Source organism: Salvia splendens, chromosome 14 (genome assembly GCF_004379255.2).
Source record: "Salvia splendens isolate huo1 chromosome 14, SspV2, whole genome shotgun sequence".
Classification (NCBI taxonomy): domain Eukaryota; kingdom Viridiplantae; phylum Streptophyta; class Magnoliopsida; order Lamiales; family Lamiaceae; genus Salvia; species Salvia splendens.
In genome coordinates this window covers 25,597,541-25,618,961 of record NC_056045.1, presented here as the reverse complement: position 1 = coordinate 25,618,961, position 21,421 = coordinate 25,597,541, and the positions used below count along the sequence as shown (strand labels likewise).

The window sequence follows — 21,421 nt, the reverse complement described above, 5'->3', positions numbered from 1 at the left end:
CAAGGAAAGTTAGGAACAGATACATTTTTTACTGGTCAAGTAAAGTCAATTTTTTATTCTACTTTATAAGCTTCAGCTAGTCACCAAACATCATTTTCAATCTGCATTGCAAAATTTTGCCAAAAAAATATCATAAATGGAAAGGAGAAACCCCAGAAATATGAAATATGAGTATGTTTTGCCTTCCTCTTGGTGGACAGAGACAGTTGATTCCCATTGTTTGCTCATTCATGTTCCAGGTATTATTGAATATATATATATGGAGTACTTTTTATTTTTCAATGGAACATAAAAGGTTAATTAAACAACATTTGATCTGCACAATACAAACAACTTTGTGTCTAAAGTTTTGATGTGCAAGGATTCAAGAAGGATGAAGTGAGGATTCGAACAGACAGCCACGGCCACGTCATCGTGAGTGGAGAAAGGGAGGCCAACGACAACACCATCCTACATTTCGAGCAGGCATATAAAGTACCAGAAGGTTGTAACATCGAAGAAACCAATGCAATCTTAGAGGACGAGACCTACTACATTACTAGCACCAGAATTTGTAGCCTATCCTTATATTGATTTATTTGCAGTGCCAAAGATCACCATGAGTTCTCTGTAGTACGAGAAAGTATTAGAAGAAAGCTCGAGGCAAGTAAAGCAATAAAGCGATTTCATTAATCATTTCAGATCATCTTTCAGAGTGAAACCATAGTTTGCTTTCTCAATGTTCTATTTCAGGATGTTTGTACCTCCACAGTTGTTAAGCCTAGCAAGGTTCTACGTAAACTTCCACGCGTTCAACATCTTTATGCGAAACTGACTGGCACACTGCAGAAAGAAGATGATGAGGTACAATAAACCGAATCCCACTGCCTCCTGTTTCAATTCTTACACCATTGTCAAGAAATTCGAAAGATAATGAAATCCGCTCCATGAAAAAACGTTTTAACTAAATCTAACAGATTTTTCTTCATATTTCATAGCATGCACTTAAGTTGATGAGATAGTTTACCTGCTTTACAGTTTAAGATTTTGTCTTCCCTGCATCCAACTCCAGCTGTGTGTGGCCTTCCTTCAGAGGAGGCACGGGTGTTGATATCGAAAACTGGTAAACATATTCCATTATACTTAATTCTGTAACTTAAACAATTTTTTACTGCATTGCCTGTGCTGTCTTCCTTACCATTTCCTTCAGATGTTCGAACGTCATTTGCCAGTGTCCTTGTAAAGAAATAATTCGATATTAATTGCTACACCGTGCAGAAATGTTTGATCGTGGAATGTATGCTGGCCCTGTTGGATGGTTTGGTGGTGCAGAGAGTGAGTTTGCTGTGGGAATAAGGTCAGCACTGGTTGGAAAGGTTAGGCAACTGATATCTCTTTTTGATTATGAGATGCATTCAATAATCTTTAACTAAGTATAGTACATAACTAAACGACGAGTTTGCTAAAATTTATAAGGATTCTGGCGCGATACTCTATGCTGGAACCGGGATCGTAGAAGGAAGCGATTCTTCCCTAGAATGGAAAGAACTGGAGCTGAAGACTTCACAGGTATGCCCTTCGATTGCATGTGCACATTAGTAATTATTTCAAGAAGCGTTAACCTACCCGTTGTTTCCTATGTTGTAGTTCACCAAACTGATGAAACACGAGGCACCTCTAGTGCCAATGAGGGAGATAGTCGAACTCTAACTTGAAAAAGGTCAGCGATTCTGAACAACTATCCACACTCACTAATGAATGCTTTTCGTTCTCCACGACGTTTTTGGTGAAAGAAAGCAAAAGAAAAAAGATATATGATGGAGGACCATATTGGTCCCTCCAATGGTAATTAGTTGTCAAATATGTTCTCCATTTTTTTCTGTACATAACCGGCTGGCGATCAGCCATTATTCGAACTGTATGTACACGTATATATATAGAGAGACAGACATAAATGATTTCTTGAGATTGAATGTATTGTAAATATATATCATTCAATTCATGTAAATGATGTAGCAGTAACAGAATACATTGTAAATTACAGTAAGCTACCTTTTCTTTTGCTGACATACCTTTTTTGTTGGTTTGATTGCAATGTAAAGGGCCAATCTTGAATTTGGTCTGATAATATATCAGGGGACTTCTGCAAATCTGTGGTTAGGATTGTTTGATAAGTGCCATAACTACGCCTTCTCCTCTCTTCGTCTACGCCATCTTCGTGCCTGGTTCAGTTTGTCAACGCCTTCTCCGACTGCATACAACCTAAAATAATCACTTATAAGCATATACACAATGTACCCTTTTTTTCACTTTATAGTATATAAGATCATGTAAAATCAAGCATAAAAGAGAAGTTCCCCAGAATCAATAAAATAGTGGTTTTGTTTTATCTTTTTATCATTTGAATAATGATCAACTTATTGAATTACAAAGCAAAGCAAAGAATAAGTAAAGGCTCTGTGTCTTGGCCAAAACCAAACAAGGAAAGTTAGGAACAGATACATTTTTTACTGGTCAAGTAAAGTCAATTTTTTATTCTACTTTATAAGCTTCAGCTAGTCACCAAACATCATTTTCAATCTGCATTGCAAAATTTTGCCAAAAAAATATCATAAATGGAAAGGAGAAACCCCAGAAATATGAAATATGAGTATGTTTTGCCTTCCTCTTGGTGGACAGAGACAGTTGATTCCCATTGTTTGCTCATTCATGTTCCAGGTATTATTGAATATATATATATGGAGTACTTTTTATTTTTCAATGGAACATAAAAGGTTAATTAAACAACATTTGATCTGCACAATACAAACAACTTTGTGTCTAAAGTTTTGATGTGCAAGGATTCAAGAAGGATGAAGTGAGGATTCGAACAGACAGCCACGGCCACGTCATCGTGAGTGGAGAAAGGGAGGCCAACGACAACACCATCCTACATTTCGAGCAGGCATATAAAGTACCAGAAGGTTGTAACATCGAAGAAACCAATGCAATCTTAGAGGACGAGACCTACTACATTACTAGCACCAGAATTTGTAGCCTATCCTTATATTGATTTATTTGCAGTGCCAAAGATCACCATGAGTTCTCTGTAGTACGAGAAAGTATTAGAAGAAAGCTCGAGGCAAGTAAAGCAATAAAGCGATTTCATTAATCATTTCAGATCATCTTTCAGAGTGAAACCATAGTTTGCTTTCTCAATGTTCTATTTCAGGATGTTTGTACCTCCACAGTTGTTAAGCCTAGCAAGGTTCTACGTAAACTTCCACGCGTTCAACATCTTTATGCGAAACTGACTGGCACACTGCAGAAAGAAGATGATGAGGTACAATAAACCGAATCCCACTGCCTCCTGTTTCAATTCTTACACCATTGTCAAGAAATTCGAAAGATAATGAAATCCGCTCCATGAAAAAACGTTTTAACTAAATCTAACAGATTTTTCTTCATATTTCATAGCATGCACTTAAGTTGATGAGATAGTTTACCTGCTTTACAGTTTAAGATTTTGTCTTCCCTGCATCCAACTCCAGCTGTGTGTGGCCTTCCTTCAGAGGAGGCACGGGTGTTGATATCGAAAACTGGTAAGCATATTCCATTATACTTAATTCTGTAACTTAAACAATTTTTTACTGCATTGCCTGTGCTGTCTTCCTTACCATTTCCTTCAGATGTTCGAACGTCATTTGCCAGTGTCCTTGTAAAGAAATAATTCGATATTAATTGCTACACCGTGCAGAAATGTTTGATCGTGGAATGTATGCTGGCCCTGTTGGATGGTTTGGTGGTGCAGAGAGTGAGTTTGCTGTGGGAATAAGGTCAGCACTGGTTGGAAAGGTTAGGCAACTGATATCTCTTTTTGATTATGAGATGCATTCAATAATCTTTAACTAAGTATAGTACATAACTAAACGACGAGTTTGCTAAAATTTATAAGGATTCTGGCGCGATACTCTATGCTGGAACCGGGATCGTAGAAGGAAGCGATTCTTCCCTAGAATGGAAAGAACTGGAGCTGAAGACTTCACAGGTATGCCCTTCGATTGCATGTGCACATTAGCAATTATTTCAAGAAGCGTTAACCTACCCGTTGTTTCCTATGCTGTAGTTCACCAAACTGATGAAACACGAGGCACCTCTAGTGCCAATGAGGGAGATAGTCGAACTCTAACTTGAAAAAGGTCAGCGATTCTGAACAACTATCCACACTCACTAATGAATGTTTTTCGTTCTCCACGACGTTTTTGGTGAAAGAAAGCAAAAGAAAAAAGATATATGATGGAGGACCATATTGGTCCCTCCAATGGTAATTAGTTGTCAAATATGTTCTCCATTTTTTTCTGTACATAACCGGCTGGCGATCAGCCATTATTCGAACTGTATGTACACGTATATATATAGAGAGACAGACATAAATGATTTCTTGAGATTGAATGTATTGTAAATATATATCATTCAATTCATGTAAATGATGTAGCAGTAACAGAATACATTGTAAATTACAGTAAGCTACCTTTTCTTTTGCTGACATACCTTTTTTGTTGGTTTGATTGCAATGTAAAGGGCCAATCTTGAATTTGGTCTGATAATATATCAGGGGACTTCTGCAAATCTGTGATTAGGATTGTTTGATAAGTGCCATAACTACGCCTTCTCCTCTCTTCGTCTACGCCATCTTCGTGCCTGGTTCAGTTTGTCAACGCCTTCTCCGACTGCATACAACCTAAAATAATCACTTATAAGCATATAGCAGCAGATGACGAGCAGAAAGAGGGAGTCTTTCCGAACTTTCTCAAGAGATAACGAGCTGAGAATATCCCAGGAAAGCAGCAGAAGCAGCGTCAGATAGATGGCCTTTTTATCATCTAACAAGGATCAGATTCCAAAATAAGTCCACTAATTCGAAAAAGTCGAAATACAACTATGACTAAGCAGTCCAAGCTTCTTGGAAGTGTAAGATATATGAAACTGAAAATGCCAAAAACAAATTGCAGTCTGTGTATGCTTGAAGACACAAAAAATTTAAAGAATATTAGCCATATATCAGTATGAATCCAAAGCGAATGCATTTCAATTCTTCTCTTAACTAACACTCAATCAGGAGAAATGCACCAATCACCACTATTATCTTGACTACTATTTTTGTTCATTAATTCTTGATGAATGTAGATTTCGCACAGAGTTAAGTTGGAATCTAATCATAAAAGAGTAAAACGTAACTTAAATCAAATAAACTAATGCAATCAAGAACACAAAACGCACACACTATCCTTAATACAATTCAAACTAAATTCTAAACATCTAAAAGTGCAACAATTGAAGACAGAAATCCAATAATTTCACGGACAAAAACTAGCTCGATGGCTGCAATGTTGACAAAGGGGTTCCGTATTAACCTGATGAATGAAGGGGATGCTTTCCCACCACTTTTTCTTCAAAATGTTGCTGGAATATATGCTCTGTTTCAACCAAACATCTGAAAACAGAGCATTCCTGAGAAATCGAAACAGAGCATACTGCAGAGTACAGAGCAAAGCTTGGGAATTGGACAGAGGAAATTGAGAACTAGTCTGCAGTTATATTAATCAAAGAATAATCTTTATCCATAAGAAAATGGTGAAATCAAATGGAGTAGGGGGTTGAATTTTACTAGTCTAAAAAGGTGAAAAAAGTGGGAAAACTTCATACGAGAGCAAGGGAAATTGGTTTCGCAATTCGCATTGTGGGTGTGTTGGCTTGGGCGGCCGGGTTGGTAAATGGTTGGGCCGTATCCGGAGATGGAGAAACCCGGTTACGACGGTTCTAGTGCATACATGTTACTTGGTTTTCGTAAGGCTTCCGGATATGGTAGTCCCGACTGGGTACCACCGGTTTAAGCCCAAGATCCCAACTGGTGTGGACATCGAACTGTCGCAAGTGAATACGGTCGACCTGGACGAGGAATTCGACACGCTGCCGAGCTCCGTGGCCCCCCGAGATAGTCAGGTCTGTTCAATCTGTCTTTCTGTTATAATGCATATGTTGAATAGTTATATTTTCTGTTAATCATCTTACATTTACATTTTACATTGCATGCCTACATGAATGTGGCTACCGCTGATGATTCAAATAAAGCTAAAAACAAGATTCCAAAAAAAAAAAGGGAAACATGGAGCTGCAGCCGAAGAGCAGAAAATGCCGGAAAAGGAAGAGCAGGATGAGCTCGAGGGAGAGGACGAGAAGGGACCAAGACGAAGACGAGGAGGCGACTAACAAAACAAAAACCACTGATACGCATTCAGACATGAAGAGGACTCTTTCTCAAAATCAGAAAATGACAGCCAAAAGAGGAAAGATTGAAATCTCAAGCATATAATGCAACAGCTGAAAGCACCAAATGAAGATAGAAACATAATTAATATCATAAAGCAATCTTACTGTACAATACACATCTTTACCAAACTCATCAAACACAGAATAAAAACACTAAATCAGTAAGAAGTATCCACAAATTGAGAAAGACGATGAAATAACGATTTAACAAGACGAACTTTTGATTAGGTGCTGATGTTAAGACGGATGCTGGGAAGCCTGAATAAGGCCGTCACGAATCTGGGAGGCCACATCACGAACAGCGCCTGGTCCGTGTGGGATGAAGACTGAGGAAGACTTGGAGGTGGCGCTGTTACGAGCCTATTATTATTATTATTTAGTTTAGATATATTAGGGATTTGCATATCTTCTTTTCTTATATTTGTTTCTTATTCCGTAAGTTAGGGTTTAGATTATTATAAATAGGGTAGATTGTTATCTTTCTATTCATTGGAAAATAATGAAGATATAATTTGCCCACATTACTTGTGCAATACTCCTTATCAAACCTTGAAGACTGCCGACGGAGGAAGTTCTCCGCGCCAGCCACGTATTGAGCCGCCGACCCCAACGATCAGGGCGCCGGATTGGGGTGTTGCGAGTGAAATCGCAGGTTTTTCTTCGTTAAGAGAATCGTGCTCTTAACAACTGGTGCTTTCATCCCGTACTCTTCCTCCGCATCACCACCAACTCCACCTACCAAACCAAAATCCACATTATTCAATCCATTATTCGATCCCATCACCATAGCTAGCCTTTTTTTGTAATCTACAAAGTGGAAGGACATCGGCATCCAATTTTTTCCCATTATCAGCGCCACTGCATTCTCGCCATAGCTCTTCCTACATAATGTCACGCACCTACATCGATACAGCGTGGACGGGCGACCCCTTGTCGCTAGGGTTTGAGAAGATCATGGCTCGATTCGATAGATTGGAGTTCATGTTGGATTCGATGGATAGGCGCGTTGATAAGCTGGGGATGCCGCGTATCCCTTACCCGGGTCCACCCTATTTTTCGGATGAGGCAGACTTTGACGGGCATCGTTCCCAGCGCGACGGGTGGACGGCCGAGGAGGATGCCCCCTGGCCCTTCAACCACGGCTGGCGGGACAGTGGTAGGGGTATCCAACGCCGGCATGGTGATGCCCGCGATGTACACAACCGAGGGGGCCGCTTTCCGCAGTTCGGCGTGGCGACTGCACCCTATCGCTCGCGCCCGGATATGCGACCGCGCTCTAGTTGGGAAAGGCCGACGGATCGCTACCCACAGGAGCTCGATCGGGGGTCCCAACACCCTACTCGTTTTCGCACCTGCTACGAACAGCCTCCCGGCTGGCCGCCACCGCAATGCTCACCCCCAAGTTGTTGGCCCGCACAGCGGCGTCAAGACGCCTATAGGCAGCAACACGAACCTGTTGCTGCACATATGGAGTCCCTCAATCGGTTTAGCAATTCCCCGGCAGCCACAACCCAAAGCCGATCTTGCCACGAGCAGCCCACGGTTGTGCTGCAGCCGCTGCTCAGTCCGACAAGTCTCCAACGCTCAGCAATACCACCGATTGCATATGTTGCTGTCCCATCTCCCTCCTCGCATCTACCAATTATCCGCCCGACGACGCAGCTTGTTTCTTGTGAAGAGATGCCCTTTGGAGTTGAAGGTGATTCACGAGTGTTAAATCAAGTTGACTTGCGGCTCAACGAGAAGAAAGTAGTAGATGAGGAAGTACAAGCTATAGAGGTGGATAAAATTGTTGAGGATGAGGGTCATCATGATTCAAGTAAAGCTGCAGCATTAAATTTTGATGGTTGTCTCGCAAAGACATATGTGAAGGGAGTGAATGCAGATACATGGTCCCCCGGGTCTCCTTCAATACCAGAGAAGCTCCATAATCGGTATAAAGATGAGCTACATGATGCTCGTGAAGGTACGATTAATGGGTTGAAAGACATGTCAATATACTCTCGTATGGGTGTGAAGAGGATGGGGGAACTTGATAACAAGCCCTTTCATGTTACGATCATGAGGAAGTTCGTTGAGGAGGTTTACATCGAATACACAATAGTAGGTTATTGGAGATTGAAACAACAATCGTGTCCGTTTGATCCAGGAGGAGATAACTCGCCACAGCTTCTGCGTTCGACTCTTCGTTGCTTCGTAGTCTCCACCTTGAGGACAAGGTGGATTTTAACCGTGGGGGAGTTGTTACGAGCCTATTATTATTATTATTTAGTTTAGATATATTAGGGATTTGCATATCTTCTTTTCTTATATTTGTTTCTTATTCCGTAAGTTAGGGTTTAGATTATTATAAATAGGGTAGATTGTTATCTTTCTATTCATTGGAAAATAATGAAGATATAATTTGCCCACATTACTTGTGCAATACTCCTTATCAAACCTTGAAGACTGCCGACGGAGGAAGTTCTCCGCGCCAGCCACGTATTGAGCCGCCGACCCCAACGATCAGGGCGCCGGATTGGGGTGTTGCGAGTGAAATCGCAGGTTTTTCTTCGTTAAGAGAATCGTGCTCTTAACAGGCGCCTATCTCCTTCATCGTGTCAAAGTACTGGGTGACAAGAACCATGTCCATGACATCCTTGGCAGTGGTCCCAGGCACGTTCACGGAGAATCCCAGCACGCTGTCCCTCAGGCCATCCACAATTGCCTGGCGCTGACGAGCAATACCCAGACCCGAGAGGTACTTGGCCTCTGCTTCACCTTCGGCTCTCTTGATCTGCAAAATCTTTTCAGCTTCGGCTTTCTCGTTAGCAGCCACCCTCAACCTAGCAGCTGTTATGTTTACGAATCAGAACCAAATTTTGAGTTTTCTCTATGTTTAGCACTAAAAAGTAACACAAACATCTCTACCTGCATTGATCTCATTCATGGCTCTCTTAACATGCACATCCGGCTCTATATCGACAATAAGAGTCTGCACGATCTCATAACCATAGGCCGACATAACCTACAACAAGCAAGAACAACACAATAAGATGCAGCACACCTGAATTCACATAATTTTAATGAGAAGAGCAGCCTTAGCAATTTCGTTCTTCTGTTCAAAAGCATCATCAAGGTTGAGTTTCGGAACACTGGCTCTGATCACTACACAATTGGAAAAGACAAAAAAACACAATCTAATCATCCACAAATGCTATAAACCATAAACTTGTCAAAACTTTACCATCAAAGACATAGGCCTGAATCTGACTCCTCGTGTTGGTGAGCTTGTAAAACGCGGCGTTGGCCTTGTCAGCAATGACGCAGTACTGCACTGAGGCCACCACATTCACAAACACATTGTCCTGATACATAACCATCACATAGTTAGGTGAAGATCAACAAAAACCATCACATATTCTGCACTAAACTTCAATCTTGCTATAAACATCTCCGTATACATAAAAGCATTTAACAATCCAGCAAAAAAATTGACAAACCTTGGTCTTGGTCTCACACTTGACTTCTAACTGCTGCAGACGGAGAGAGAGATGGCCAGCCATCTGGCTTCCAAGAAACCAAGGCAAACAATGGCAACCTGGCTCAAGAACTTCATCAAATTTCCCAAATCGCTCCTTAATCGCAACGGTGGACTGGTCAACTTGAATACAGCAGCACAAATAATTCCCCATTCTCCTACACAAAATTTACAGCCAAAGACATCAGCTTTACACACTTTAGTCTACCAATTGCAAAAAATATATGTGCAGTGACTGAACACGATCAAGAAAACACAATTACCGAATTACAGTTGAAGAAAATAACTTATTTTTCAAGAATTCGACCCTTTAGATCATCTACAGAAACATAAATGTCAGCAAAAGATTAAATTTTGAAAGGACTCACAGTTCTTGGCCTACGCAAAAGGGTTTTTTGGAATTTGGTGGGGGGTCTAGGGCACATCCATCGTCCGCGCCCTATGCTACGTCCGCAGATGATAGGGCTTCGACCATGCATCGTCCGCGGTATCGTCCGCCCCACTGCGGGCGAGACGGACGATAGGGCGGACGATGCAAGACATTTTTTTTAATTTTTTAATTCTTCGAAACTTATATATATACACCACCATCCCTTTCACTGTTCAACATTTCACTCTTTCATTCATCATTCTCTATCTCACTTTTATAAAATGAATCCCGGTGATTACCCAAGTCCAAATAGTTCGTTGTTCGGTGGTGGTGCATGGTGGCCGGGTAGTCCGGGTCCGAATAATCTGGGTACAAACTCTGAATACCGACCCTTTGACTCCAATACCCAGTATGATCCCGATTTCAGTACCGATTCGTACAGGCTGTCGGACATGGAGCCGTCTCCCACCCGCGCCCCCGCCCCATCGCGCCGAGCCTCTGCCTCCGCCGCAGCCGTCGCCGTCTCGGGCTCCGCCACCAAGAAGAAGAGGAACAGGCAAAGGGCCCAGAAGTTGCCGCCTCCGGAGAAGAATGAAGAGTTCCCCCCAAGGAGGACGAACTAAAACCCGGATGAAATCATCGTCTTGGCGAGATGTTTGATTGATATTTCAGAGACCCAGTGTTTGCCAACAACCAAAAGCAAATAGCGTACTAGGAGTGCATCGCTGAGCGCTACAACGAGGCCAAGCCGTCGGCCGCCTACAATGGCCATAGGGAGCAGTTCCGCAAGTATTGAGATCATGTAAAGAGGCAGATCAATTTGTTCTCAGCGGAGTACGAGAAGTGCTTGAGGGAGCAAGGCAGCGGCAAGAGTTTGACTGATGTGCGCGATAGAGCGCTTGCGTCGTACATTTCATTGTACGGCGATTTCAAGCATTACAACTCCTGGCTCCTCTTAAAGGACAAGCAGAAGTTCCAAGGAAGTGTTCTGCCCCTATCAGGTGCGGCAAAGAGGACGAAGAACACCGCCGCCGGTGATTATACGAGCAGCGACAGCGGCGCACCTCCGATGAACCTAAACCAGCCGATGTACGAGGATGAGAGTTCCGGCACACCGATGTCCTCCCGGCGTCCCATTGGCGTCAAGGCTGCCAAGAACAAGGAAGGGCAAGACGAATGCGACATCCTCACAGGCTGCGGCCCCGCCCCGACCCCGACCGTGACTTCGGCTGCGGGACATGCCTACGCGGAGTTGGTGGCGGCCGCCAACCGGAGGACGTTGTTGGACACGCACCACGCCCTCATGCAGTTAGAGGACCCGACCAAAGCCGAATACCTCAAGTGGATGATCAATGATCTGCGCCGCAAGTTGGGAATGAACTAGTAATGTAAGATTTAGTGAATTTGTTTTTTATTTCTAACTCTTGTAAATTATTTTTTAATTAGTAATATAGGATTTGCCTTTAATCGTAGTGTTTTTTTTTATAATTTTGCATGCCATATTTGAAAACATAAAAAATTAATTAACAAAATAGTAATGAAACCTATAGAGCAGACTTTAGGCGCCCCATTGCAGATGGAAGGGTAGGAGGATAGAATGCTGATGTGACGGAGCATAGGGCGCCCGATAAGACGGATTATAGGGCGCCATTGTGGATGGTCTTATATATTGGAAGGAAGGGGTGTGCTACTTGCTGGCGCGTTACCTGCTTGGTCCTAAGAAACATCATAATAAATTCTTTATGTATTACATGGCAATTACACGAGCTATAATTGGTTAATTTACATTAAATTATTAAAATATCGAATTCTTTGATTTGTTCGTAGTTTAGGATATATAGGTCAATAATTTACTTTTATTATGCGAGGATTGAGATATTTTTTTCGTCAATGATCTGAATTGGAATTTTTTGGAATTTTTTGTTCGTTTCGGAGTTTGCGATTTGTCCTACTCCTCATCACGTCCATGTCCAAATACTCCATTACATAGCCAGTCGCAATCAAGGAGCAGCCATTTATTATTATTTTTTATTTGATGCTAACTAAGACAAAACAAATAAGAAAACTAAAACTAGCAATTCTAGATTTTTGGCTTGATATTTTGTGTAGAGAAATGAAAAAACATTAAATACAAAGCGATTGGTGATAATTTATTCATTCTCAGTTAATTGTTTTTCTTCATATTATTCTATAAGTATACCCAATATCCTTGTCTAACTAGTTCAAAAAATTGTGACATCTAACGAATATGGAGTATATAATAAGACAAATAATTATTCGAAATTGCAGTATTGAGAACTACTAGGCTGGCAATATATCATGTGAAATTGTGAAGGGTTAAAAAAATGAATTGGTGGTGGGGACTGGGATTAGTATTTAGAGCCAACTTAGCAAAGTCAATCAGAAATAGAATGAGATATTTACTGTAAATTGCCTTAATTATTATCATAATTAATTGATAGTGAAATTTTCACAATTTCCTTTTTCTTTTTATTTTTATCCCGAGTGGAGAATATTGAACCATATTGCTCAGGAAATTCAAGTAAATTATATCAGTTTGTGTTTGAATACAATTATCTATTTGTGAAATAAAATTCTTAATTTTTAATTTCAGGTTTTTTTTCTTTGCGTCATATTCTGAAGTTTCCGAGTAGAGAATGGGGTATCTCTGAAACACAAATCAATGACCACTTAATATATGATTGAAGAGTTATATAATTGACAATTTCAAAGAATAGGTTTTATATTCACTTTATAAGAGTTAATGGTGAAGACATTATTGTATGCGACATCAACTTGATGTTTATCTTGTAGCTACAAATTCTATCTAATTGACTAATTTGTTGAGACATGATCATGTGTCCTATTAATTATTATGATGTAAAAGTTAAAATTTACTAATAGTTCAAGATCAGTACACTATTTTTGATTCGTTTTTCTTTTTCATTTTGTTACTATATTCATTTACTCTTTCCTTTTCCAATTTTATTATATACTCATATCAAACAAGTTTATTGATCTACAATATGAGAGCTCCTTTTCCTTTTCCTTTTCCAATTTTATTATATACTCATACTAGCAATTTATAGTAGCGTTCGGTATGAATTATATACATCTAAATAAGATCAAATATGTAAATTACCACAAATTTTGTAATTCCTGCATATTTTGTGAGTAATAGAGACTATCTTAATATCGCATTCCTAAATTAAAATTGATGGATATAAGAGAAAAAAATTATTGGTGCATTCTAAGTTAAAACTGAATGGATAGAAGAGAAAACAAAACTGAATGGATACTATGATACAGCTGAAAACACCAAATGAAGATAGAAACATAATTAATATCATAAAGCAATCTTACTGTACAATACACATCTTTACCAAACTCATCAAACACAGAAAAAAAACACTAAATCAGTAAGAAGTATCCACAAATTGAGAAAGACAGATGAAATAACGATTTAACAAGACGAACTTTTGATGAGGTGCTGATGTTAAGACGGATGCTGGGAAGCCTGAAGAAGTCCGTCACGAATCTGGGAGGCCACATCACGAACAGCGCCTGGTCCGTGTGGGATGAAGACTGCGGAAGACTTGGAGGTGGCGCCTATCTCCTTCATCGTGTCAAAGTACTGGGTGACGAGAACCATGTCCATGACATCCTTGGCAGTGGTCCCAGGCACGTTCACGGAAAATCCCAGCACGCTGTCCCTCAAGCCATCCACAATTGCCTGGCGCTGACGAGCAATACCCAGACCCGAGAGGTACTTGGCCTCTGCTTCACCTTCGGCTCTCTTGATCTGCAAAATCTTTTCAGCTTCCGCTTTCTCGTTAGCAGCCACCCTCAACCTAGCAGCTGTTATGTTTACGAATCAGAACCAAATTTATAGTTTTCTCTAAGTTTAGCCATACAAAGTGATACACACACACACACACACACACACACTCTACCTGCATTGATCTCATTCATGGCTCTCTTAACATGCTCGTCCGGCTCTATATCAACAATCAGCGTCTGCACGATCTCATAACCATAGGCCGACATAGCCTACAAGCAAGACAAAACAACACAATAAGATGCTACACACCTAAAATTAACATATTTCAATGAGAAGTGGCTTTACCTTCTCAAGTTCATCTTCAACAGCCTTAGCAATTTCGTTCTTCTGCTCAAAAGCATCATCAAGGTTGAGTTTTGGAACACTGGCTCTGATCACTACACAATTGGAAAAGACAAAAAACACATTCTGATCATCCACAACATAATCAAATATCTATGCATACGAACCATAAACTTGTCAAAACTTTACCATCAAAGACATAGGCCTGAATCTGACTCCTCGTGTTGGTGAGCTTGTAAAACGCATCGTTGGCCTTGTCAGCAATGGCGCGGTACTGCACCGAGGCCACCACATTCACAAACACATTGTCCTGATACGCACAACCATCACATTCACATAGTTGGGTGAGATCTAATGAACATCAACAATAACAATCACATATTCTTCACTAAACTTCAATCTTGCAATAAGCATCTCCATATACATAAAAACATCTTAACAAACCTTGGTCTTGGTTTCACACTTGACATCTAACTGCTGGAGACGAAGAGAGAGATGGCCAGCCATCTGGCTTCCAAGAAACCAAGGCAAACAGTGGCAGCCTGGCTCAAGAACTTCATCAAATTTCCCAAATCTCTCCTTGATCGCAACGGTCGACTGGTCAACTTGAATACAGCAGCACAAATAATTCCCCATTTCTCCTATACAAAATTTACACCCACTTAGGTCTACCAATTGCAAGAAATATATGTGCAGTGACAGAACACGATCAAGAAATCACAATTACCGAATTACAGTTGAAGAAAATAAATTATTTTTCAAGAATTCGACCTTAAGATCATCTACAGAAACATAAATTCAGCAAAAGATCGAACTTTAAAAGGAGGACTCACAATTCTTGGCCTACGCAGCAAAAGATGGGTTTTTTCCTGCGGAGAGAAGAGGGAATTCGGTGGGGGTTGTGTGCTACTTGCTGGCGCGTTGCCTGCTGCTTAAGAAACATCATAAAAAATTCTTGATTTTTATAGTAAGTGAGACCCATTCCGCTGTAAATGGGATATTTTCTTTTTATTGCAAAAAAGACAACGCCTAATTTTTTTCTCTCCTGCTACTTTTTTGTACTTTTACAAACTTGTGATGTAACAGGATGGAGGGGGTACTTGCAATTATACGAGCTATAATCGGTTGATTTACATTTACTTTTTTCACTTCTAAAACCTTACTTCATTCGTTCTATAATAAATGACACACTTACAGATTGACATGATATTTCAGATGATACTGTTTGGTGGGTTGAATATAAGAAAAATTATATTTATATTAATGTAAAAAAGAATTTAAAAAAAGAATATGACATCTTTTGCGTGTAATAAATTAAAAAAAATGTTACATCATATGTGATGGAGAGATTATGATGGAACAGGATGAAGGGAGTACTTGCAATTACACGAGCTATAATTGGTTGATTTACATTAAAATTTTAAATTCTTTGATTTGTCCGTAGTAGTATAGGATATTGGTCAATAATTTACCTAGATATTTTTTTGAGTCAATTACCTGAATTGGATTTTTTTGGAATTTTTGTAGGTTTCGGAGTTATCGATTGTCCTCATCGTGTACTAATATTACATAGGCACTAAGGTTTGTGATCAATTGATATTTTTTAGCCTAATTGAGATGTATTGTTAGTCACTCATTTTTATTAAATGAGTGGTCCAGAATTTGTCACATAAAAAATATTTTTAGATTAATTAATTATGAAAGGGCAGAATAATAATTTCATGGCACATTTTATTCAATAAATATTTTTTTTAATTTTATTTAAAAAAATTAAGTTTTTTATTTTTTTTGTCAACTACATATACAATTCATGTCAACTACACATATAATGTCAACTACATATACAATTCAGGTCAACTATACACATATAATGTCAATTATAAGTTATTGACATTTGATGTGCAAGCTATTAACATTTGATATGCAGGATGATAAGAGCATGCGCAGCGGTGGCGTCCGTCGCCACCGCCGTCTGCGCCGCTGGCACGGACGCCATCCGTCGCCGCTGCGCTCGCGCCACTGGCACGGCGCTGCTCGATGTATCGAGCACGTCCGTGCCAGCGGACGCACACGTGGCGGCACGGGATTGGGCAACGGCGTAGCCGTTGCATTTAAACTTTTTTTAAAAAAAAATCGGTATTTAATTATAAATAATGCTAAAAAATAAAAAAAAAATATTTTCCAAATCCCCAAAATATGGCCGTTTTTTTCCCATTTTTTCTGATTTTTTTTGATTTTTTTTCCCAAAATCATCTATAAATACACACATTCACCACTCATTTATCACATCAATTCATCTCTCATTCATCTCTCATTCATAATTCTTATACAAACTATCAACGCATTCAACCTTCACTCAAAACATCGAATGGATTTCACTCATCTCATGGCGGAAGCGGAGCGCGAAGAACATGAATACTACGAACAACATCGTGCCGCTTACGAAGCATATGTCGCGGCGAATACCCCCGCTCATCCTCCTCTACGCACTAGGTCAAATCGCCGCTACATCCATCGTGACCGAGGTGAGCATACGACGGTTGGCCAGAGGATCGAGACAAGACACACAATGCGCGATACTCGAATCCACAATCAACTACAAGAAGACCTAATCAACCACGTGTGGGCGAAATTCGGCAACGAGTAGTGGTTTTTTTAATTTTTAGGATTTTAATTATGTAATTTTTAATTTTTAGGTTTTTAATTATGTAATTTTTCATTTTTAGGATTTTAATTATGTAATGTTTAATTTTATTTGTCATTTGTAATATTTATTGTGGTTTTTAAATGAATTTTAATATTATGGAAATGTTATTGTTTAATTGAATTTTAAATTAATTGTGCTCGTCCTTGCGGAAGAGCACAGTTGTGGGTGTTGTGCTCTTGCCAGAGAGCAGACATGAATAGTACCGCCCGGGCCCACAACCGTGCCGCTGGCAAGAGCACGGTTGTGGATGCTCTAATGCCCCCGAGTTGACATAATCTACTTGCAGTTGTCATTTCAAAAATGTTGTGGATGAATGGCTGAAAATGCATCTCAATTCTCAATTAAGCTAAAAAATCTCGATCTAATAGGACCCGCCAGTCGCAATCAAGACCCTGCCATTTTATAAAAAAATTATATTTTTAAATATGGTTGATTTGACGCCTACTAACACAAAACAAATACTCCAATTTCTAACAAAATTTGAGAAAAGATAAATATACATCAATTAAAAAATTTAATTGAATTTAATTAAAAATAAATTTTATTATTTATTGTGTTATATGTAGCAATAAGATAGAAGTGATATAGAAAATTTATGTTAAATTGTAACATGAATTCAAGCTTGATTCGAATTAATTATACAATATTTAGTAAAAAAATTCTTAAATATACAAATATTTAAGTTAATTTCAATATTTTTTCGAAGTATTACAAAATGATTAGTATGAAATTTATTTTAAATCAATTAATGTTTATAAATCGATTTTCAATATAAAATATTAAAAAACGTTCGATTATGTACGTACAATTATGTACATTTATCACTACCCATCTAATTTTTGGCTCGATATTTTGGGCATAGCGGACACACATGGAGAAAGGGTAGGGCTTAAACCTTTACCATTTTTTTTTTCTTTTTACTCTATTGCAATTTTTTTTAATTTTCAAAAATCAATATGGAGCCCTTAACAAGAATGAGAAAAAAAATGTACTATATATACATATACTTCATCCCTTATCGCCATTTTTTTTCTCTGCTCCCGCCCCTGATTTTGGGTAGGAGAAATGAAAAAAACATGAAATACGAACAAAGCTATGCTGATAATTCATTCATTCTCAGTTAAATTTTTTTCTTTATATTAGTATTATATAAGTATACCCAATATCCTTGTCTAACTAGTTCAAAAACTTGTGACATCTAGCGAAAATAATAAGACAAATAATTATTCGAAATTTCAGTATTGAGAACTATAAACTAGGCTGGCAATATATCATGTGAAATTGTGAAGGGTTCAAAAAAATAAATTGGTGGTGGGGACTGGGATTGTTATTTAGAGTCGACTTAGCAAAGTCAATCAGAAATAGAAATGAGAAATTTACTGTAAATTGCCTTAATTATTATCAGAGTTTAATTGATAATGAAATGTGGGCGAGTGGGCCATCAGGCCCAGCAAGCAGACAGTGAAATTTACACAATTTTCTCTCTTTATATTTTTTTCTTTTGTAATTTTTATCCCGAGTGGAAACATTATATTGCTCAGGAAATTGAAAGAAATTGTATGAGTGTGTGTGGGATAAAATATACTCCATCTATTTGTGAATAAATTTCTAACTTTTTTAATTTCTGATTTTTTTTTCTTTGCACCATATTATGAAGTTTCCAAGTAGAGAATTGGGGTGTCTGAAACACAAATCAATGACCACTTAATATATGATTGAAAATTTATATAAAGATGTATTTTTCTATTCACGTTATTAGAACGGTGAAGATATTATTGTATGCGACATCTACTTTATGTTTATCTTATAGCTTACAAGTTCTATCTAATTGACTAATTTGTTGAGGCATGAATTGATCTTATTTATCAGTACATCATTTTTGTTCCGTTTTCGCTTTTTCATTTTATTACTATATTTATTTACTCTTTCCTTTTCCATTTTATTATTTAGTATATTTGAATCAAACAAGTGTATTGATCTTCAATGTGAGGAGCTCCTTTTCCATTTTACTATATTGTCTTTGTTAAATGCTCATTTTATACAGTAAAAACTTAGAATTCCAACTTGGATAATTTCAACGTTTGTATAATTCTACGGCTAATCTAATAGGGGTATACGAAAATATATTGGGTAGTTTTGTGCAATAGTCAACTAAAAAATAGTCGTGGAATGAATTGAGTGCATATTACTACAACTTTTCTTATTTCATAATGTATATACTAATTAATATCTTATTACAATATAATGGACATTGTTAAGGGTGAAGTTCTCTTAACACGATAAAAGGAAGTCGCCGGAGCTTTGCCGGTCGATCAAACCAAGATTTAGGATTGCAAAAAGATAAAATACGATAAAAGCTAAAAAGATAATTTCATATTTCTTGATTGAAATAGAAGAATACAATATCTCCTATTTATAAGACTACTCTGACTTAGGGAATAAGAAATAAAGATACTAAGAATATATGGAAAGATATGCTAAATCAATACTAAACTAAATAATAGATATATGGGATATTCGTAGAGATATTCTCGTACCAACTCCCCCACGGTTAAAATCCACCTTGTCCTCAAGGTGGGAACCACGACATAACCAAGAGTGTCGCGAACATAAGCTTTGGCGAGACCTCCCCTCCTGGATCAAACGGTCGGTGCCGATAAAGAAACAAACTTTGTATACTAGATCGACACCATGACTCAATTATGCCGGTGAACATAAGCTTTGTTGCTCCAATAAATCTACTATTAGATAGACTCTTAACTAGAATAAAGTTATCTGCACAACAGACAACATTCTCCTCAAGCAAAGCCTCTATATCATATTTTATTCTCAATTCATGATGTGTTGGAACAATAATTCCATCCCCATTTTTGTCATCATATGACTCAACGAGCAATTGAGGCCTCATATTGTCGTTCCTGAGGATCACTTTGCAGGACTCGTCGTCTAGAACATCAAGAGTAACACCATTATTATTGCGAGTAGCATTGTTGGAAACATCTTTAATATCCTCAGGAATATCCTCACTCAATACCATTGTGGGAGTATTATCAATATTCTCCGCAGCTATATTTTCATCATCAATGTTCTCCTCAAACCGAGCGGTCACACGGGCGAGCAGGGCGGCTTGGTCCAATCTATACACACGTAACTTCTCGTTGTAATCGTTTACGACGGCTAGTTGGGCAGGGGAGGGCGATCGAACCATGAGGTTGGTAATATTGTTGAGACCACGCGGCTGCCCCGAATCAATAAACTCACGGGACTGTTGAGGCAGGAGCGTGGAGCCAGATCGTGGCTGGACAACAGCAGGCAGCAACGCTGTGCCGGGACTCAGTGATCGGTCGAACTGCGATGGCTGGTACGTAGGCTGCATATGCAGCACTCCAGGCGGGTGGTGAATCGGCTGCCATTGTTGATAACCGGTGTGGAAGGTCTGTGGGCAGCGGTAGCTGGGTGGGTCCCAACATGAGGGTTGACGGGGCTGCTCGGCGCGGACATTATGAGGCTGGTGGTGTAACCCCGGATACCCGGCGTTAGGATTTTGTTGAGGAACTGGTCCATCTACGAACTGGAGCGGCGACTGATCGCGTAGCCATGGCGGGTCCCAGCAGGTAGGCTGTCGGGCCTGGTAGGCCGGCTGTGCATATGGGTCTGGCCCAGTCTGGTAGTTGTGCGGCTGCTGTACCTCGCGCTGAGGTGCGTGGTAGGCGTCGCGAAAATTGTGTGGCTGGGTATATGAGCCTGGGCTGGTCAAGGTCAACTGACCAAAGGGTGGATACCATTGGCTCGTGACAGAGGCGTGCGTGAGTGGCTGATATGGCTGCCATCGCCGCTCCGGCATCTCCGGTTGTAGAGTAGGTGGGTCCGGATCAGGCTGTGGCTGGACTGGTGGTCGAAATTCTCCAACGAACCGATCTGTATCGTCCAGGCAAGTCTCCAATTTCGATACCACCGTCATCAGACGATCAAGGATCGCGGCTATAGGGTCCGCTGCTTGCACCTCCTGGAGCAGCGACATCTCCGCGTCAAGGACAGTTTCTGTTCGCGATGTCACCCATGGCTGATATTGTTGGTTTCGACAATACATGACGTGGCTGTCGAGATGGTGGTAATCCGGAGGATGAGATCTGATGAAAGCACCAATTGTTAAGGGTGAAGTTCCCTTAACACGATAAAAGGAAGTCGCCGGAGCTTTGCCGGTCGATCAAACCAAGATTTAGGATTGCAAAAAGATAAAATACGATAAAAGCTAAAAAGATAATTTCATATTTCTCGATTGAAATAGAAGAATACAATATCTCCTATTTATAAGACTACTCTGACTTAGGGAATAAGAAATAAAGATACTAAGAATATATGGAAAGATATGCTAAATCAATACTAAACTAAATAATAGATATATGGGATATT

General features: G+C 39.4%; 3 protein-coding genes, 2 long non-coding RNA genes and 1 pseudogene across 6 annotated transcripts; 4 read left to right on the top strand and 2 right to left on the bottom strand.

Moving 5' to 3' along the window:
* Positions 1-130: 130 nt before the first annotated feature.
* LOC121765098 lies at positions 131-643 on the top strand. The gene is made up of 3 exons (XR_006042718.1): positions 131-239; positions 348-484; positions 585-643. It is a non-coding gene; the product is annotated as an uncharacterized LOC121765098 (long non-coding RNA).
* A 92-nt stretch (positions 644-735) lies between these two features.
* Positions 736-2,068, top strand: LOC121765094 (isochorismate synthase, chloroplastic-like). The gene is made up of 5 exons (XM_042161141.1): positions 736-843; positions 1,018-1,102; positions 1,258-1,355; positions 1,456-1,548; positions 1,627-2,068. The coding sequence occupies exons 3-5, from the start codon at positions 1,260-1,262 to the stop codon at positions 1,687-1,689; spliced, it is 252 nt and encodes an 83-aa protein (XP_042017075.1). The 5' UTR covers positions 736-843; positions 1,018-1,102; positions 1,258-1,259; the 3' UTR covers positions 1,690-2,068.
* A 520-nt stretch (positions 2,069-2,588) lies between these two features.
* LOC121765097 lies at positions 2,589-3,101 on the top strand. The gene is made up of 3 exons (XR_006042717.1): positions 2,589-2,697; positions 2,806-2,942; positions 3,043-3,101. It is a non-coding gene; the product is annotated as an uncharacterized LOC121765097 (long non-coding RNA).
* Positions 3,102-3,193: 92 nt separating this feature from the next.
* LOC121765095 (isochorismate synthase, chloroplastic-like) lies at positions 3,194-4,526 on the top strand. The gene is made up of 5 exons (XM_042161143.1): positions 3,194-3,301; positions 3,476-3,560; positions 3,716-3,813; positions 3,914-4,006; positions 4,085-4,526. The coding sequence occupies exons 3-5, from the start codon at positions 3,718-3,720 to the stop codon at positions 4,145-4,147; spliced, it is 252 nt and encodes an 83-aa protein (XP_042017077.1). The 5' UTR covers positions 3,194-3,301; positions 3,476-3,560; positions 3,716-3,717; the 3' UTR covers positions 4,148-4,526.
* A 4,138-nt stretch (positions 4,527-8,664) lies between these two features.
* Positions 8,665-10,305, bottom strand: LOC121765089 (annotated as a pseudogene).
* Positions 10,306-13,501: 3,196 nt separating this feature from the next.
* Positions 13,502-15,273, bottom strand: LOC121765846 (hypersensitive-induced reaction 1 protein). Of its 2 annotated transcripts, none has more exons than XM_042162108.1 (6): positions 15,135-15,273; positions 14,746-14,942; positions 14,491-14,611; positions 14,305-14,396; positions 14,132-14,228; positions 13,502-14,036 (listed from the first exon to the last, which is right to left on the bottom strand). In XM_042162108.1, the coding sequence occupies exons 2-6, from the start codon at positions 14,935-14,937 to the stop codon at positions 13,675-13,677; spliced, it is 864 nt and encodes a 287-aa protein (XP_042018042.1). In that variant the 5' UTR covers positions 14,938-14,942; positions 15,135-15,273; the 3' UTR covers positions 13,502-13,674. The 2 variants fall into 2 exon arrangements, with proteins under 2 accessions (XP_042018042.1, XP_042018043.1); XM_042162109.1 differs by having other exon boundaries at positions 14,746-14,939; positions 15,135-15,264.
* Between the last annotated feature and the right edge of the window lie 6,148 nt (positions 15,274-21,421).

Excerpts from the sequence above, each read along its gene's own strand:
- LOC121765095 (XM_042161143.1), top strand. The coding sequence starts at position 3,718 with ATGTTTGATCGTGGAATGTATGCTGGCCCTGTTGGATGGTTTGGTGGT. Across the intron at positions 3,814-3,913 it reads GGTCAGCACTGGTTGGAAAG|GATTCTGGCGCGATACTCTA; the intron begins GTTAGGCAACTG and ends AAAATTTATAAG. Across the intron at positions 4,007-4,084 it reads TGGAGCTGAAGACTTCACAG|TTCACCAAACTGATGAAACA; the intron begins GTATGCCCTTCG and ends CCTATGCTGTAG.
- LOC121765846 (XM_042162108.1), bottom strand. The coding sequence starts at position 14,937 with ATGGGGAATTATTTGTGCTGCTGTATTCAAGTTGACCAGTCGACCGTT. Across the intron at positions 14,397-14,490 it reads TCAGGCCTATGTCTTTGATG|TGATCAGAGCCAGTGTTCCA; the intron begins GTAAAGTTTTGA and ends CCAATTGTGTAG. Across the intron at positions 14,229-14,304 it reads TTGAAGATGAACTTGAGAAG|GCTATGTCGGCCTATGGTTA; the intron begins GTAAAGCCACTT and ends TCTTGCTTGTAG.
- LOC121765094 (XM_042161141.1), top strand. The coding sequence starts at position 1,260 with ATGTTTGATCGTGGAATGTATGCTGGCCCTGTTGGATGGTTTGGTGGT. Across the intron at positions 1,356-1,455 it reads GGTCAGCACTGGTTGGAAAG|GATTCTGGCGCGATACTCTA; the intron begins GTTAGGCAACTG and ends AAAATTTATAAG. Across the intron at positions 1,549-1,626 it reads TGGAGCTGAAGACTTCACAG|TTCACCAAACTGATGAAACA; the intron begins GTATGCCCTTCG and ends CCTATGTTGTAG.